Source organism: Solanum lycopersicum, chromosome 3 (genome assembly GCF_036512215.1).
Source record: "Solanum lycopersicum chromosome 3, SLM_r2.1".
NCBI lineage: Eukaryota > Viridiplantae > Streptophyta > Magnoliopsida > Solanales > Solanaceae > Solanum > Solanum lycopersicum.
Window position 1 is genome coordinate 66,345,079 of NC_090802.1, and position 18,551 is coordinate 66,363,629.

At 32.0% G+C, this 18,551-nt stretch overlaps 2 protein-coding genes across 5 annotated transcripts; both read right to left on the reverse strand.

Moving 5' to 3' along the window:
- Positions 1–1,730: 1,730 nt before the first annotated feature.
- Positions 1,731–3,831, reverse strand: LOC101246611 (dof zinc finger protein DOF3.1). The gene has a single exon (XM_004235567.5). It carries the CDS (start codon positions 2,725–2,727, stop codon positions 2,095–2,097), a length of 633 nt encoding a protein of 210 aa, XP_004235615.1. The 5' UTR covers positions 2,728–3,831; the 3' UTR covers positions 1,731–2,094.
- A 4,438-nt stretch (positions 3,832–8,269) lies between these two features.
- On the reverse strand, positions 8,270–16,648 carry LOC101246329 (serine/threonine protein phosphatase 2A 55 kDa regulatory subunit B beta isoform). Of its 4 annotated transcripts, none has more exons than XM_004235566.5 (14): positions 16,100–16,648; positions 13,705–13,808; positions 13,512–13,610; positions 13,176–13,295; positions 12,703–12,909; positions 11,909–12,000; positions 11,692–11,810; positions 11,477–11,600; positions 11,163–11,286; positions 9,582–9,650; positions 9,406–9,497; positions 9,236–9,313; positions 9,076–9,146; positions 8,270–8,960 (listed from the first exon to the last, which is right to left on the reverse strand). In XM_004235566.5, the coding sequence occupies exons 1-14, from the start codon at positions 16,215–16,217 to the stop codon at positions 8,824–8,826; spliced, it is 1,554 nt and encodes a 517-aa protein (XP_004235614.1). In that variant the 5' UTR covers positions 16,218–16,648; the 3' UTR covers positions 8,270–8,823. The 4 variants fall into 4 exon arrangements, with proteins under 4 accessions (XP_004235614.1, XP_069151529.1, XP_010318512.1 ...); XM_069295428.1 differs by having other exon boundaries at positions 9,076–9,143; positions 16,100–16,641; XM_010320210.4 differs by having other exon boundaries at positions 9,076–9,143; positions 12,700–12,909; positions 16,100–16,641.
- Between the last annotated feature and the right edge of the window lie 1,903 nt (positions 16,649–18,551).

Consider the following 18,551-nt stretch of genomic DNA (forward strand, 5'->3'; position numbering starts at 1 on the left):
AAGTTGCTAAATTTTAGCTCAAAGTGACTGAAAAGGCCCACTCATGTGGGTTGGTTCAACATGGGAAATCATAAATCCATAGAGTGGTCCTGCTCCATCTCAATTGCACGTTATGGGTTGCGGGCCTATGTTATACATCTCAAAAATTCTTATCAAATTGCTTAGTTTGGAAATATGAATAGTTGTTGTTAATCATTTCTGACAATTAGATTGATTGATTTATCCCCAACCACTCCTTTGGGGTGTTAGATCAAATGGGGACTGATGTGTGCTATATTTAGATGAGTTAAATGGATCCTAATCAATAAATATGTCTATAATTGTTTAGTAGTTTCTGGAATTACGATTATTGACTCAATTAAAACTACGTAAGTCATAATCATCTTGCTCAACTTAAAAATTTATTACGTTTTGTATTGGTTAATTTGTACTATATATGCGGCCAAATTAGGTCTTGAATTTATAAATAGGTTAACTTGATTGTAACAAGCTTATATTATGACGAGCTAAATGTGATACCTTAATAACAAGCCTTCTTATTTTAAAAAGATTGATTTAAGTTTATGAGTTTCGATGATTCTTGGTTTGGCATTGAACCCCGACTTGTATATGTTGCTGTTCTCCTCGTAATATATGTACCCCATGCAAAATTTTTAAACTTATCTACGGATTTCAGGATAAAATTATTGAGTTTTTATTTGGAATTGTAGAATAAATTATGTATTTGCTTCTTCTTTTTTCTTTCATTTTTTTTTGTTGGTTGTATAGAAGCATACAAGTGTATGCATCATTTGAAACATTGACCATGGTACTCAAGAGACATGTCCAACCACTTCAAGAAGGGGGGAGAAGGAGATCTAATAAATTATTTGTTAGTTGTTACAAACAAAATACACTAAAAAGGAGAGGCAAAAAAGATAAGATAAAATATGGAGTTAAGGCAAAATTTGAGATCTTGTCTAGCCCTTCTAAGACATTGTAACAAGTCTAGAACTCAAAAATAAGCATTAAATTTGGTGTCTATAATGCCTTTCACCATACCCCATCGCATCATCCAGCAAATCAATTTTATCAATAATCCAAAAAAGAAATGAAAAATAGTCTACTTAAATATTTGGATCGGCATAAAATGACAACTGACAAGTATCTCGTGAAATAATACGATATACCTACCTCTTAAAAACAATCGAATTACGCACAAATGACTCACGCTAGGCTCACCAATGCATTCAATATTTAGAACTTACATCATGAGCAAGATAACTTGTATCATTATTCTCTCTATTCGTTTTGAAGAGGATATAGATGTGAACCAACACAAGAATTTTCAATCCAATTGTATTACATTTATCACTTCAAAAAGTCTTGTTATGTTCCCTTATGACAATCATTTACTCAGACAATTGGTGACATTTCACAAAAAGTCCAATCCCCTAACTTCATAACTAACAAAAAATTTTTACAATCCAGCGCGTGATAGAATTGACAATGAACTTTGTTGTTTAACTACGTAATTTATTCAATCGCTACGTTCAATTTTTGTAATTGTGTGTGAACGTCAAAAAGAAAAGGAATGCTTGTAATGCCCACACCAATTATCGGCAATCAACAGCCGATGGAAAACATAAAATACTCGATTTGATTTTACATTGAACTCAATGTTTATATCGAGCATAGAAAAATATTCACAAGTACTTAATTCTGAATTCACAATTTCAAAATATAATGAGTTTAGTAGCAAAAAACAGAAAATTCTCATTAATTTCCATTTTCCCTTTGATTAAACACACATAAAGTAATAAATATAAAATGTTTTATATTGCATTACCTAATAGAAAATGAGTGTTGTAACCATGTGCATTTGAAAACATTGCTCATACACCACATTTTTTTCAGAAGTAAATTATGTACTAATACCTTAATTACCTAGTACTCAAACTCACTCGTAGAATTATACTAGATATGTTATTTTTGTTGTATTGCTACGAGTGCAATCAACAACAACACTCTCAAAAGAATGTTAAAAAAAAAAAAAAAGTTTAAAAAGTTAAATACTTAGTAAAGTAGTTAAAATACCTTCTATTAAATACTACTTTATTGGAAATTTGAACCTGGAGTGAAAATTGCAAGATCGGGCCAACCATTGTTACCACCATTCCAACAATTATTAGATTCTCCACCATTTTGAACACCCAAATATGAAGTATTCCCATTTTGATGGCCCGAACTCGAAACTGGGTTACCCAACTGTAAAGTGGACCCATTATTATTATTCGGATTCAAAGCTTCGAGAAAATTCCCAAATTGCGGCTCGGTTGACGCTAACAGTGAGCTGAATGGACCAGTACTAGTAGTCATCACATCAAAAGATGGAATTGCAGGTATACCGAATGGCTCTGGTTTTGGATTTGTGGATGAAGAAGATGATGTTAATGGAGGAGTTGCAGGGGATGTAGTTGAAGTTGATGAACTTTTCTTACTCGATGATGATGAAGATGAAGATCGTTTTGTGCTTTTACGAGAACCTCCACCAACAGGTATGTTACGAAGAGTACCGCCTTTAGTCCAATACCTTCTACAGCTTTTGCAATAGTGGCGTGGCTGAGAAAGGTTATAATTGTTGTAGTAGCAGAATTTTGTGTTTGGTGAATCACATCTAGGGCATTTCAGGTGTTCCTGCTCTGGAAATTGAGGCTTAATTTGTGAATAAATTGATGGGTCTTGCATAATTTTCAGCTTAAAAATAGTAGAATTGAAATCAAATTTGTTGTTCTGAGAAGTGGCGAAAGGAAAACTTAAAAGAGGACCAAAAGGAATAGATATTAATCAAACCAAAACAACTTTATAAGCCACAAAGATAGATGGCTATTAAAATTTTCTGAATATTATGAAAACCAGATTTGTATACCTCCAATTTTGCACCAAATTAGTGACTTCAGTAACCAAATTCTGAATTGAAATCTTTCAGAAAATTGAGAAAAAAGAGGAGAGAGGGTATAAGTAGATTTTGAAGTTTGAATGAATGATGTGTATTGATCTGCAGAATTACGCGTGAGAGTCGTCACCAAATATACTAAACTCAGAGAGAAGTAGAGTTTCTTCTCTCTTTCTTATGCTCTTTTTAAGCTTATGGAAATGGAAGTTTTCTTCGGGTTTAATGATAAATACTTCTTCGATTTTAGAGTTAAAAAAGAATTAAATCAAATTCAATCAGAAATAATAATAAGTAAAATATTTAATATAGGAAAATGCTTCTTTTTCAATTTACGTGACACTATTTCAGATATAGATTAAGAGTACTCGTGCATTTTTCCTTTAAGATAAAGGTGTATTATATTAGAGTTTTGTTAAATTAAAAAAATTAAAAATTATTTTGCTAAAATAATGTTATGGAAGCTAAAAAAACATAACAATAAAAAGTAAAAGAACAGCAAATTATAATACATTATATAAATAAAATAAGAAATTATGAAACTACTAATTTAATAATACAACCAAACAACAATAGTGAAAAGAGATATATAGAATCATAAAATCAACTTTATAGATAGTAACACTTTATTCTTTATATAAAAATTTTTGATACAAATTTAAATTCGATCAAATTATAATATAAATTTAATTGAATGTCAACATAAATATTCGATATCAAAGAAAATAGACAACTTAAAAAAAAGGAATTCTTTGTGGTCCAGTTTCAAAGCAGTATTTAGTGAAGTCTCACTCAAGCTGATTATGGAGATTGGCTAAATGCTAAAGAGGATCTAGTAAAATGACACACTGCCATTCATTTTTTTAAAAGAATTTTCAAGTTGGTAGGAAGAAAAAATAAAAAATAATCTAAATGATTTAAATTAGTCTGTTTTATTTGGTTAAAAATGATTTAAAATAGTTAGTACTTTCTTTGAAGCCTTGGCTGCTCTAGGGAGGAAAAAAATTAAATAAAACAGCCAAAAGCTATTATAATAATATTGTTAAATCATCAATGTAATTAGTGTTATTTAATTCAAACAAGGAGACAAACGTCAATTCTCGTCTTTATAAATGTTCACTAACCTTACATCAAATTAAATAAATAACTCTTGTTTATTTTATTTGATTGAAGCGTTTTTCATTTAAATATTACAATAGGTAGATGTGATTTCAACAATTCACCATTTTCTTTTTCTTTTTCTTTTTTCTTAAAATTAAAAATAACTTTTTTTTAAAAAAAAAAATCGCAGAATCAAACGTCACTAGCACAAAAAAAAGGTTCCTCAAAACAATGTGATATCTATTACCTCTAGTATATAAATAATGTGGATGATTTCTTTGTTTTAGTTTATGTAATAAAATTAATTTCAAAAGTTTAATTAAAACATATTTTCATGCATTATAAATATTTTAAGTTATAAATTATCGTATTTTATGATATTTTTTACGTAATTTTTTGAAATATGAATCTAATTTTGAAAAATTTATGTTTAAAATTATGATCAAAATTTAAAAATTAGAGCTTAACATTTTAATGTTATTCATTTATTTTGTTAAAATTTCGACAAAACCAAATTATTCGTTCGTAGGAAATAACAATTGGAGGGGGATTTAACTTTAATGGCATGTTTGGCAAAAGACTTTAGCATTATTTTGTCGTGTTAGACAACTATTAAGGAATGTCTTAGTCAAAAAAAGATACTATGAACTTGACTCCGCATCCCTAAAATAATCCGCGTGATGACTTTTCTTCTCATGTTCCTATTCTTAACTTATTACTCCTTCGATCGCGTTTAAGAATTATGAGATGAATAATTGATATTTGTATGTTTAAAAATAATTTTACTAAAGATAAAATGAGGAATTTAAAGTTAAATTACTTTTCTTTTTATCTTAATCTATGTAACACATTTTATTTTTTCAGTATCAAACAATTTAAGTTTGACCGAGAATATATTCATGAAATTTTCAATTTATATATATATAACTACTTAAAAAGTAATATTATAACTAAAAGTAATTAATGATTCAAAATATTTGAAAGATATATGAAAATTTTATGATTAAAAATAAATTTGCTTAAATCTCAAAATTTGAAATGTCATATAAATTGAGACAATGAGATACTAAATAAGAAATGTGTCATTTTCCATTAAAGAATATTTTTTTCTTGTTGTGAACCTTACGCAATGTCAAATTAATGAAATGAATTTCAAGCGTTTAATCAAAATGGATTGTAAATATTCAAAAGAAACTTATCAACCAGACATTTTAAAGAGAAAAATAAGTACTTTTTATTATTTCCAAGCAAATCAAGACATATAAATTGCAACAAAGTTGGAATAAATATTATTTATTTTATTTTAACATACATGATATAATTCGAATTTTAAAAATTAAACAAAAAAATATATTTATTAATAACTCGAAAGATCTAAAAAAATTATCGTAAAAATAGATAAGTCGGATCTCCATAGAAACAAAATAAAGATATTATTATTAAAAAAAAAAAGCGGAAATATCAGAAATACAAACATGAATTCGGCTCGGCTGCAAGTAAAAATAAAGCTGATTATTTATCAAGGAAGCCGACCGCCAAGTCGGCAACAGTAACAGAGCAGCCAAAGCTTGCGTGCAAACAAAGCAGAAATAAGACAATAGAGCATCATGATGATATATTCATCGTAGCCGTTGGATTCTCATTGTTGGAGGAATCAAGACCGTACATTTGTGAGCCAGATAAACGGAATCGTAGCGTTGAGTGGTCGAAAAGCCACGAGCCAATCTCGCCGGAGACATGTGGCGGAGCCCCCCATGATGATGTTGGAGTACTAATATGACCTTTTTATGGTCAGAGAATGTGAATTGTTGCAACAACACTTCTATTGCGGACTATACCACGATCAACGTGAAAAGTTCAAAAAAAATAAAAAATAAATTTACTAAAGTTTTTATTATGTGTAAAATTTTAAAAACATCAAAGAAAAAGAAAATATTTTTACGACTTTCTGATTACATATAATAACTTTTACTCATTACTCCAAAGTTTTTATTCAAAAGTTAAATACGTCTTTTTCGTTGTTTATCTGTTAATTAAGTCTGTCCATAATTATTAAATATTAATGTTATCCCAGATCAAATTGAAATTACTCGTGTCCCCGCTTTAGACCCACCTAAACTAATTAAATCCTAACTGATTAAACCTCAAACCCAACTTCACAAGCTGAAGCATTGCGTTAATTTCAAGTAAAAGGCCTTAACTTCATTTTAATTTTGAAGAATTTGTTGAATTTTGTAAAATTTCTAGGTAAATTTTCGATAATTATTATTTCTTCAAATATAAGATCGATTAATGTGACAATGTCAATATAAATTAAAAGGAAGAAAATATATTTAATCGATGTGCAGAAAGTAGTGAGATACGGCACAGCGTCATTGTTGTCAAAACCCGCGTAAAACACGGCTGATCAGTTAGCGTGGCCTTCCCTTGGGCATTATGAACACATAGGGCCCAAAGCCATTAAGTCATAACCATGACTATTCCATTTAATGATTTTGCTTACTACGATTTGACTCCCTATACATATTAAATTATGTTCATTGTGTCACTTGCGCATCCCAACTTACAAAATCATCATCACGATACATCAACAATATGCTGATAAATAAATATGAATTAAAGTATCTAGTGATCAATTGACACCAAACTAAGGTGTATACATATGCACTTTTCAAAGTCAAATGTTACTTGCCATCTGAGATCAAATATAATTGTATATTTATGCGTCATGTTTTTTTTATTTTTGTTACCCACCCTTAACACAAGTCAATTTTTAGTCTAGTAGTTGAAGTGTTATGAAAATTTCTTGAAGCCATGTAACACCCCCTTAATGACAATCCTGAGCGCGCGACTGGCTCAGAGCGTATTCCATCACCATCCACTTAATTTGTTATCACATGAATGCAATTAATAATTCCATTAAGAACTAATCATGGTTATAGTAAGACCCACCATTTAGCAATGAGTTTTATCATGTGAAACTCTGCTTCTCTTTCAATTTCCCCAGAGTGTGAATTCGATCGATCTTTTTCTTTTTTTTTTTCCAAAAAAAAAAGGGCGATAGCTAAGTTACTAACAGTAACATCCACCATTTAGCAATGGCAAAAAATAGCGCAAGTCAATGACCAACAAAAGTGGCTAAACAAACAACAGGACATGACTTCTGCAGTTTTAGTGCATTCGAGTGAAACTAGACCTATCACTTTTGTCACTGTATTGTACTACTGATTTCAAACGGGAGAAATGTAGGAAATCTTGATCAAGAAAATCAATAGACAGTTAAACAATTTTTGACATATTATCAAAAATATATGCTAGATAAAAAATAATAATTATACTATACATCACACGAGTTATATAATATTGACAAACTACATAAGAGATGAAATTGCAGCTATTACCACTATGCTGCTCCTTTTTTAGCCCAACACTACAAAGGTAGACTTTATTCACAGCATGCCATAACTTACTTTCTTTCACACACAACAGCGAATAATACAATTATTCCACATTATAATGTTCTAAACTTAATTTAGTGAGTCTTCTGATTAAATCCTAATTCCTCGCAATTCTTTTAAGTGGTTGAAACCAAAAAGAAATATATTCACTAACAACGATGGCTGTTCTTTTTAAAATAAAAAATAAAAAAATCAGTTCTTTGTTGAATTTCTAGGTAGACATTTATTTGTCTAGAAAGGATCTCGCTTTTGTCTCAATTTTAGCGATGGTATTTAACTAAAATATCTTTTATAATTTGAGCTCTAAAATAAATTAATCTCTCATCTTGTTAACTAAATAAAAATAGACATCGAACTTAAATAGAATGAGCAAGTAATAATAGACGGAGGAAGTACTAAACATGAAAATCATCCTTTGGACGACGAAAACGAAGTATCACATCTAGGAAGGACAAAAATAGAAACTCAAAAAGAATATTTACCTAAAGGACTAGAGTAGCTATAGCGAAACATACAGACCGACGATGACAAATTTTACACGTCAAATATGCGACACAGCAATTTGTTGACATGAATTTCAGTTCATACGCACAACAAAGACAATTCGAAGACAAATATATGATTCGTACATACAGTTGAAAGCAATATGTAGCAGCAAAAATAACGTATGATATGATTAAGCAACACAAACATCAATTATACTGTTCCATCACAACAGTACTAACTGCAATCCAATATGAGTAGTAGAATGTTAAAACGCTGAAAATTCTGTAAGGAGTGACGAGCTTAACAGTGCCAACTTCACTTCCAAAAAGCAAAAAATACAAGTGAACAAATGTCAGTGCCCTTCAACTTGTTTTACAGAAAAAATTTACTTTAGTTAATAATCTATAACAAAAGGCACACTGATTTATCCTACAAAAAATAATGCTATCCAACAAAATAAGCTAAGCGCCCTGCAAGTTAGCAGCAGCTCCTTCCCACCATTTTCAGTAAAAACTACATTTACCTTAAAACCTAGTGGCATTTTTTTTGCTTGTAGGAGAACTAAGGCATTCTTTCTCTACTCCGACCCAATATAATAACAAATTCAAAAGACTGAAGCAGTAAACGAGAAGAAGAAGATAAGAACGCGAGGTCATCAGTATGCTGATAAAGACAAAGTTGGTTTGTTTGGAGTTTTTCATCCACTTCTGGACCATGCATGTTACAGGTTGGCGAGGCACCTGGAAGTGAAATGGTAGAACCTCAAGCTGCTTCTGAAGAAAACGTTTCTTAAAAAAGCAACCTGAAAAAATGCTATCCAAGAAACTACATTCCTCCTGTTAACACTTATGCATAATACATATACAAGCTGTTTGCAGCGGCACAGGCAATTGAATTTTCGGTTGGATGCCACGCTAGATGGAGCAACTTCGTTGTGAAATCAAATGAATTTCCATTTGCATCAACACCTGGACTTTCTGAACCTGTAATGCAAATAAATGTCATCCAGTATATTTCGTCATGCTGATATATATTTCCGGCAATAAGAGAAGTGTAAACATGACTTATTGTCGAGTGCATATATGAATATATGCATACCTCTCCTGACAACACGTGTTATGCTACTGCTCAGGGACCTGGAAGGTCTTGAAGGAGTCTGTACTTGTCTTCTGGTGGAGCACAATCAATGTCAGTCAGACCAAGACAAACAACATTTATATCCAAATCTATTCACATGAAGAAGATAAGATATACGTACCTCATGGGGTTTTTGCTAGCTTCCAGTGTAGTTGCTTCAGTAGTGCCCGCAGCACAACCAAAGACACGGAAAAGATTACTGAAATCATAATAATAATAATATTTTTAAAAAACAAACAAAACAGAAGTGAACTAATAAAAGGAAATCCAAATAGTTGACAGTCTACACACCTATAAGAACCAGTAGCTACTCGCAGCCCATCACCACTAAGGCAACACTCGAACTTGTCAAAGATGGAGTCATTCTCATATAAATCACATAGCTGTGTATCAAAAAAAAATATATGATCAGCTAAGAGACATGACAAAAATAGACAAGTAACATCTTGATCCATATGGTAATTCACCTTTGGTCTTAAATATTCATGAACCTGGAAGGTTGACACTGGACCAGAATCCATATTTATGTCCCATAGCTGAAAAAAGAAATGTAAGCTCAGTAACAAGGACACACTCTTGTCCATAAAAAAATGGAAAACATACAAGCATGAAAGACCAGTGGCCTCCTAACAATAGCTGAACCAAGGATGACCCAGCTTGAAAACCAGAAGCAACAACTATACTTGTAATATGAATTCCTGGTCTAGGTCTCTACTAAAATTATATGTAGTTTAGCAACAACACATAAGCATCAAATATTATTATTAATTTACTATTATGCTATAATTATCGTAGTCTTCCTTTTTATTACTACTATTATTACTTCTACTCTGGTTATTTATACTTTTTTTGCTATAGAAAAACGATTTTCTTGAGCGGAGCGGAGGGTCTGTCGGAAACACTTCTCTACCCCCACAAAGGTAGGGGTAAGGTCTGTCTGTGTACACCCCTGATCACACTGGGTGTGTTGTTGTTGTTGTACGTAAGCATCAAACATTGGAGGAAGTGTTTCACATAGAACTAGACAAAGATAATACAGCTAACGTTGAGCAGAATCTTAACAAACTTGCTTAAGATAAAGGTGGAGTGGTTCCTATTACAGAACTGAAACCAACAATTAAACTCTAATCAAATTTTTCCAGTCAATCAATCATCTCTGAGATCCAGATTCACCCTGCAGGCCATAAAAGTGTTCAATCTTGAAACTACTGCTAAATGTCATTTAAACTTTAAAAGAGAGTGGTTTAAACTAAATCATCTGTGTGATGGAGTTTGCCAATCATTCCCTTCCTTTTTCGCTGGCTAAGTCTTCGAGAAAACCTCATGCAGCAGACATCAAATTCAGTATATTCAACTGCAGCTTGTAATATGTCTGCTCATATTTAAATGGAAATGTTTCACCTTTCATTTAACCTACCAACAACGATAAGCTAACTGATGTAGAAACTAATTCTCACATGAATTATTTAGCTAAAAAATGCAAATTGACACAATATTGAAAGCAATAATATGCATACATCAATCCATCAAACCTCAATTCCAAATTCAAAAGAGCGGGGAGGAAGGGGGGCTAAAGACACTATTTGAATCCGATTAAAAATTATCTTCAAAAGCGCATATAAAAGGAAAAAAGGAACCCAATGTTCAACAGCAAAATATTTAAAAAGTAGAGCTCAGGGAACTTTGAAAATTTCTAATTAGGAAAGAAATAAGAAACAAGATGCTTCTACCACATTGAACTAAGAGATATTGAAATAGAAGATGACAAGATGTTTCCACCAAGATTTCAGAAAAATCTGGCAAATAACAGTTATGAATGCAAAAGTTTGCCAAAAGGTAATATAAGGATCAAAGGTGAAATACCGCCATCAACTAATACAAATAACAGTAAAAACTTGGGAAGCACCACCAACATGAACCACATTCAATGCATCTAGAATCTCATAAATATTCTTTTCCAGAGTAATTGTACGAGGACTTTAAGTGCACTTGTGAGTATTCCATATCATATAACAAGTTCAATACAATATCAACTTAAGTAAACCAACCTTTAGGGTCATATAGTCACGGCTGAGTATGTATCTTCCATCCTTAGAAAATTTAATATCAGAAATTGAAGCAATTATCTCTGTGAAAAAAGATCTTGAACCAGGTGCTTCTTGCTCCTCAAACCTGCATAACAAGGAACCAGTATTTTTAATCGATAAAGCTATCAGGAAATAATTTAAATACATAACTATGCCTGCAAAAGTAGCTCTATTCCAGATCATTTTAATCCATCTTTTATATCGTCACATGTAAAGAAGAAAAAAATCCACATGCATTGAAAATTAGAGAGATTTGAAAAAAGGGTGGAACTTACAACTGAGAATGTGAGTCGCACAAAGCTGACTGCCGCAGATCTACGAGACGAATCGACCCTTTTGAACTACTATAAGCTAACGTATTACAATGAGTAGGATGAAATTCTGCTGAAGTTATCACCTCTGCAATAAATATAACACAAGGCACTTCCAAAAATTAAATTTTGTGACCTAGTTGAGGTTCTCACAACAAAGGAACTCAGGAAAAACTTACCAGTCAAATCTTCCATATTTGTTGGCTTGACATCAACAATATTGAAACTCTGATTGCTTATTTCCAAGTTCCAAAGGTTGACCCGGAGATCATCAGCAGATATAAATGTTTCGCCGTCACTGAGTTGAAAAGAAGAATGCCGGACAAATTACCATGAGCTCTCGTAAACCAGAAAAAACAATATGGCAAAGCAGAATTACAAGAGCAATATATTCACCTGTTATTTGAAATAGAGTTGATGTGATAGTCATGTGCATGAGCATACACTCTTCTGCACCTAGCAACAAGGCTGGTCTCATTACTTGTTACCTATAATAAACATAGCAAAGCTTATATTCAGGAGCAACAATGAGGACATCATGTCAAGATTGAAAAGGCAACAACTATCTTGGGGAGAGGAGATGTGGCAAAGCACCACAATTCTTCTACCAATCAAGAGAAAAATGAAGGCACAGAAAACATTTCAGTTCCAATGATCCAAGTATGAGGATTTGAAGATAAAACAATGTCTGTAACCATATCATGCAAGAGAAACCAAAGTCATTTACAAAAGCACATAAACACATGAACATAGGTTGTCCTGACTAGTATATGTTAAAATTTCACCCACCATCAGACCTTGGGTGCACAATTAACTATGTTAAGAATACAAGTACCTTTTTTTGAGACTACAGACAAAACTAGAACTAGAAGAAACTAGAAAGAACAGTCTTCTCAGTAACCAGGAGTCCAGAAACACCATGTACATTGTTCCACTCAAGCTGCAACTTCATGAGATCTGTTACTTTTTATTAATTTTTTTTTTGTATAAGGAATAAGAAAGTAACTTGATACTACCTAACAATATCTTTATGACATTGCTCGCATTTCCATTTCCATAAAACCTTAAAGTACGATCATAGAAACTTATTAAAATGCTTGGCTGATAAATAAAATGTAATGCACATAGACATATTTGACATTCCATAAACAACTGAACATACAGGGCATATATAGCTTAAGTACAACTACCACAGGTAAACGTAATGAAGAAAAGCCCCCAGGTGGAAACGACAAATCATTGCTCAAGCAATTCAAAGATCTATCTGCATAACCCCCATTAGCACTACATTGCTTTGGACTGGAAGAAACACTAGAGCTGGCCACACTGCCATTTCCAACAGCTCTAGAAGGATCAATATTCATATCATATATCTTCTTAACTTTCTTCTCTTGGACCTGAATCAGCAAAAGAAGAAAAGAACACTCAGCACATTGATAAGGAATCCACAAAAATAATAGCCAAAGAGAAGTGGCTTCACAGGTAGACAATAGATGCAACATAAGTCAACTCTCAACTAGTACACATCTCAACAACAATCAGAATAGCTCTCCACCACAATTGAAATTAACAATCAATATTGCTCAACAATGCAACAGCAAAAATGTATCTTGAGTCATAGAGAAGAATATTAAACTTAGCACGTTACATTCAACTAAGTTACCTTCCAATACTTAATGGTTTTGTCATTGGTGGATAGAAGAAAGAGGGCACCATTAGACGATTGGCACCAACGGATCTTGTTGATTTTCTCCTCAATTTCCAAACTCTTCAGATAATCAAACTGAACAGAAAGATGCGATGGAAAAAGTTAAAATACTATTTGAAGCAAGAAAAGAAGGAAAGCAAAGCAAATGAAGAATGAGAAATGGCAGCAAGAAGCAATTCAACCCTACACAGTTGCATCTGGACAGGAAAGTGGTACATGAGAACCAGATCACTAATAATCTCCTAACTCTTTCATCACACCAAAAAGGAAGAACAAAGAACTGGCAGATACCTCAGGCTCATGGCTTTGAAATTCTGTCTTGTAACGGAACTCTGGATGCCGACTCACTGAATAGTCCATTCTCTCTAGCTCTCTCCGACTTCCAATATTCTAAATAAAAACAATGCAAAAGGAGAGACATGATCAGCGGAAACAACCTCCAATTTTTAATAGATCTTCTGAACAGCATTGTGAAGAAACCCACCTCTTTTGTATCAGTTCTTTCAAATAATACAACCCTACCACCACGATCTCCAGTAGCAAGATGGTCACCAGTTTTATCGAACTCAATTGCGGAGATGATATCAACTACAACAATAATGATGAGAAAATACATCATGATACTCAAAAAAGTAAGTGCAGTGAACATCAAAGAGAGAAAGCAAAGCATATAAATCCCCATGCAACTGGAAATGGTACGTCTGCATTGTCCTGGCACTTCAAATAAATTTACAAAACAAATTTGATTTTAAAATTTTGTTTCTAAATTAAGCTCATCTGCAGATCCTATCATGGTCCAACAGTTGGCTATGCAACAATTTTAGATAATACGAATTGCCACTGTTACTAGTCAAACCATGTCATACAACATGGAGCACCAGATGAGTTATTCATGAGTATCATGGAAAGAAACAATTGAATGTTTGCTAGCACCAACATGTGTGCAAAATCAAAATCTGAAGGCATGCTTGAGCCAAACTAAACAAGAAGCTGTACATATAGGAAAAGTGTAGCTTGTGAATCTGAACTAGGGAATAGATGTGAATAAAATAGTGAAACTGATGCAGCCATGGTTTTGGAAGTTCAGAGATCATCGCAACATGACCAAACGGATCTTAGTGCTGACAAAACTAAATTTATCCACATTGGCTATGCACGTTCATTAGAAACAATAAGAAGAAAAACACAAGTCTGAAAATAAATTCCATGAGCTTGGACTTCGGACACCATGTGTGTTGGTATTAGGCAAACAGGTACTTGAGACTTCTGAAACAACATGTGTTCGTATTAGGAAAGGAAAGCTCCAATGATCAAAAGATCACTAGTAAATGGCATATGAAAGTGCCTTTAGAGGCGATGAAAGAGACATGTTTAGGCATTAGGAAATGAAAACTCCAATGACCAAAAGACTAATACTCAGTGCATCCTACATTCTGCAGCGGACAGACTGCATATTTCAGACAAATAAAACATGAGATAGAAGTAAAAGAAAGAGATGCAAGAGCAGAAGGAGCTTGACTGTGGTATAAACTAAAAAAAGAATGGACTTTGATGCACACCATGAATCATGATTAAGGAAAAGAAAGTTTCATGGCTAAGGATGCTGAATCAAAGAGAAATCCAGATTCAGTTTCATTCTTAAAACTAAATTCCTACGCAAATTAGGTAAAATGACATCAAACTAATCCAACTCCCCATTACCTTCCGGTGCATATACTCTTCATGCTGGTAGATACTTGAGTAGCTAGATACAAAGCCACAACAAATTTCAAATCCTTCTATTAAAGGTCATGCAACTTACTACTCTCACATCAGAACAATCTTAATGGGGAAGCTAAAGGAAAGGGTAGTATCTACAAAGTGTTACAAGCATTCAGCCTAGATCGACTTTGGTTAGATGTTCACCTCAACCTAGTTTACAAAAGGACAACCAAACCTATAGTAATCTACATTGAGTTACTTTCTGAAACATAAAGATTGGAACGACCAACTCCACAAGGCATTGCATATACTTCATCTTGAAACCAAGATAGCATATTGGGACTACCTTATGGGAGCCTTAAATATATATATATATATATATATATATATATATATAGACATTTCGTACGACAAATTGAAGTACTTTATGGGAGTAACAACATTTTACTGAGCTGCAGCAAAATAGACACCAATAAAAGCTCACATTCCATTAGCAACATCAAATCTTCTGACATTTTAAGTGATGGGAGGCATTTATTCTTGAGACGTTTTACCTGACATATCTCTATCTACACATACTTCCATACTCCATTTGAAATGAGGCAGTTGCCCAACATCATACCTTAAAGATCAAAAGCTTAGTGCATGGAGCTAAAAGAATGTCCGGTGACTGCCTTAATACTAACCATACATGATTGCATGTGCAGTTACACCACAGCATCATGATTTACATTTGCGCATACATAAAGTTCCAACACTCCAAAGCACCAAAGAAACAAGTGAAGACAGCAGCTACCACCCTTTAACATGACGCTTGCATCAAAAGTCAAAAACCTAAACTTCATACTTCATAGTCCTCAACTAAATTAAGAACAATGACAGACTACACTTTAAAAAACAATCATCTAGATCTGGACACGAGTTAAAACAAAATCTAAGTAACAACAAACTTGTCAAGAGTTCAGTAGATACTGTCCTCAATTGGCTAAAATCTCCATCACTCAATCAAACCCGGTGATCGAAAACTCACAGATTTAATAACCTTTCAGTATGGTACAACCGCATAACCGATCAAAACCCTAATTTGAACACTGACACCGAACCAACCATGGATCCAAATGTAAAAGAGGTGTATAAGTGAAATAAAAATTCTGAAAAAAAAAATAATAATAAATTACCTTCCTGAACTTCTTCTCCGGCCGTACGTTCACCAAATACCTGAGAAAATTTCCACTCAAGCGGCGGTGGTGGACCCGCCGGAGCTGCCGCGACATCTCCACCATCACCGCCGTTCATTTTTATAATAATTTTTTTTCCTTTCAACAGCCGAAATTAAACGAAAACGAATCAAATCGACAGAATTAAGAAGAAGAAAATGAATCACTTCATGAAAAGCGATCGGTTTTTTAGGTTTGGCAAATGGTAAAGTTCATAGAAAAATGAATGTCGGATTCAGATTCAAGCATTACAAGTTCGTAAAACATTATCAAAAAGAGCACATGCCCCTCTTTCAATTCCAGATTCTCAAATTATTATTTTTTATTTTTTCTGTGATTGGATTGGGGAAGGAGAAAATAGGGAATTTGCCCTTCTTTTGTCTTGGAACAAAAGAACACTCTTATCTCTCTAAGCTCTATCAATAATATAATTACTCCAGTACAATCTTTCTCTCTCTACACACCTTTTTATTATTTGTTTTTGTTTTTACCCACATTGGGTCACCTACAAATGAAATTGAATAACCTATTTATTTATTTTATTGGGTCACAATAAAATATTTTAGTTATTTTATATTATGAATCATATCAAAGGTCTAATTTGAGATTGAACTTTTGTTAATAGGGAGGTGGTGTTGGACGGAGAGGGACGAGTTGAGTTTGATTAAAAAATTAAAATATATTCGTTATTTGTCATGCATTATTTTTTAAATAAATTACTTTAAATTGCTTTGTATTTTATCGATTTCGCACAATCTTAAATCTGCTTTACCACATAGCCTAAAACTCACTTGCCCTGCCGCATAGCCTAAGACTCACTTGTCCTGCGTCCATTCTGCCTCATTGTTATCCTTAGTTGTTTATCGAAACTGAAGTATAATGTGAACTTTTTCTCATTGATTGGTGATTAACTTAGCGTGTTTTGACAATTTACCATTGAGTTATATTAATTATAACAAGAATAAACATAAAGACAAATGGGAACAAGAAAGGTACTAATTTTTTTCGTATTTTAAAATATGATTGATCGATATATTAATTAATTGATTATGATTATTACTATTTTTTTTAGTGTTTCGATATATACGAGTGAATAAATAAAAAATATAATAAAAGAAAATTTTATCTAATTTAAATACATATCAAATAGACAAAAAAGAATAATATAAGATAACTGATAGCTGAATTTGATGATAGATTTAAACAAAATAAAGAACAAAATTTATCACTTATATACGTTTGTTGAAAGTTAATACTTTTTGTTTCACTAAAACATTTAGCAAACTTTTATGTTGGATTTGAAAAGTATGGTTACATTTTATCTTTATTTTTTCCTAGTTATAATAATTTTTTAAAATGTATTTTTGGATATATTAAAATGTATCTTAGATACATTATAAATGAGTAATAATAAAATAAGAGAAACATAAAATGTGTATTTGAATAATTTTTTAATAATTTTTGTCATTTCTATTTTCTAAATATTTAATGATGCTTTCTAGGACGCAATTTCTATTTATTTATTTTCATTGTATTTTATACAATTTTTTTTGTATTGTGATTTTGGTGAAACTTTCTTAATATTTATATTTGAATTTATCTTTCCCAAAATCTTCTTTCAATCTAACAAACATAATTTGTTAAAAGCATATATGAGAATATTAAATAGTTCACTTTTTGATAAATTTTGAAAACTTAAAATATAAATATATATTTAATTGATTTTCATAAATCATCATCTCAATAAATTAAATCTCTTGAATATATTCTTAAACGTAACTCTTTTTTAAGAATTGATTTTGCGTAATTTTTTATCCTCGTAAAAGCTTCACTTCTTTTGCATGTGTGCACAAATTTTATGAATAATTTTTGTGATCACTTTACATTAACCTATACTCTTAACATAAAATATTATTTTATACTTTTTTCACTTTTCACCATGTGGAGACCAAAAAAAATAAGAGCTCGTGTGTTATTGGTCTGTCGCATGAGTGGGCACAGCATGTGCAGTTAGTGGAAAAATTGTTAGTAATTCGTTTAAAAAAGAGCGATTCATTTTTATATTAAATAAAAATAATTTTAATTATATTTCATGAAGTGATTTATACCTATATAAATTTTTATTATTCATTTTAAATTAAAAGTTTTAAAATAGCTTTTTATTTTAAATTATTTGACGGATCAAATTATGTCACATAAAATAAGACGAATAAAGTACTACAAAATATGTTAATTGAACTGCTGTACTCCACTTGGCGTTGTAGAAAAGAAGACACAAAGGTAAGGTTATATGAAATGACGTTTATAACCTTGTCTTTTTTATTATTAACTTCACTTTTCAAATTTAGATGCTACCTCTTCATTTATTTATATAAAAAATATTATAATTAACCTCCTCCCTAAACAACAATGA

Coding starts and splice junctions, on each gene's coding strand:
- LOC101246611 (XM_004235567.5), bottom strand. CDS start 2,727: ATGCAAGACCCATCAATTTATTCACAAATTAAGCCTCAATTTCCAGAG.
- LOC101246329 (XM_010320208.4), bottom strand. CDS start 16,217: ATGAACGGCGGTGATGGTGGAGATGTCGCGGCAGCTCCGGCGGGTCCA. Junction 12,001..12,699: donor CATTACGTTTACCTGTGGTA/GTTGTACTTAAG, acceptor TGTTTATTATAG/GTAACAAGTAATGAGACCAG. Junction 9,147..9,235: donor GCTAGCAAAAACCCCATGAG/GTACGTATATCT, acceptor GTGCTCCACCAG/AAGACAAGTACAGACTCCTT.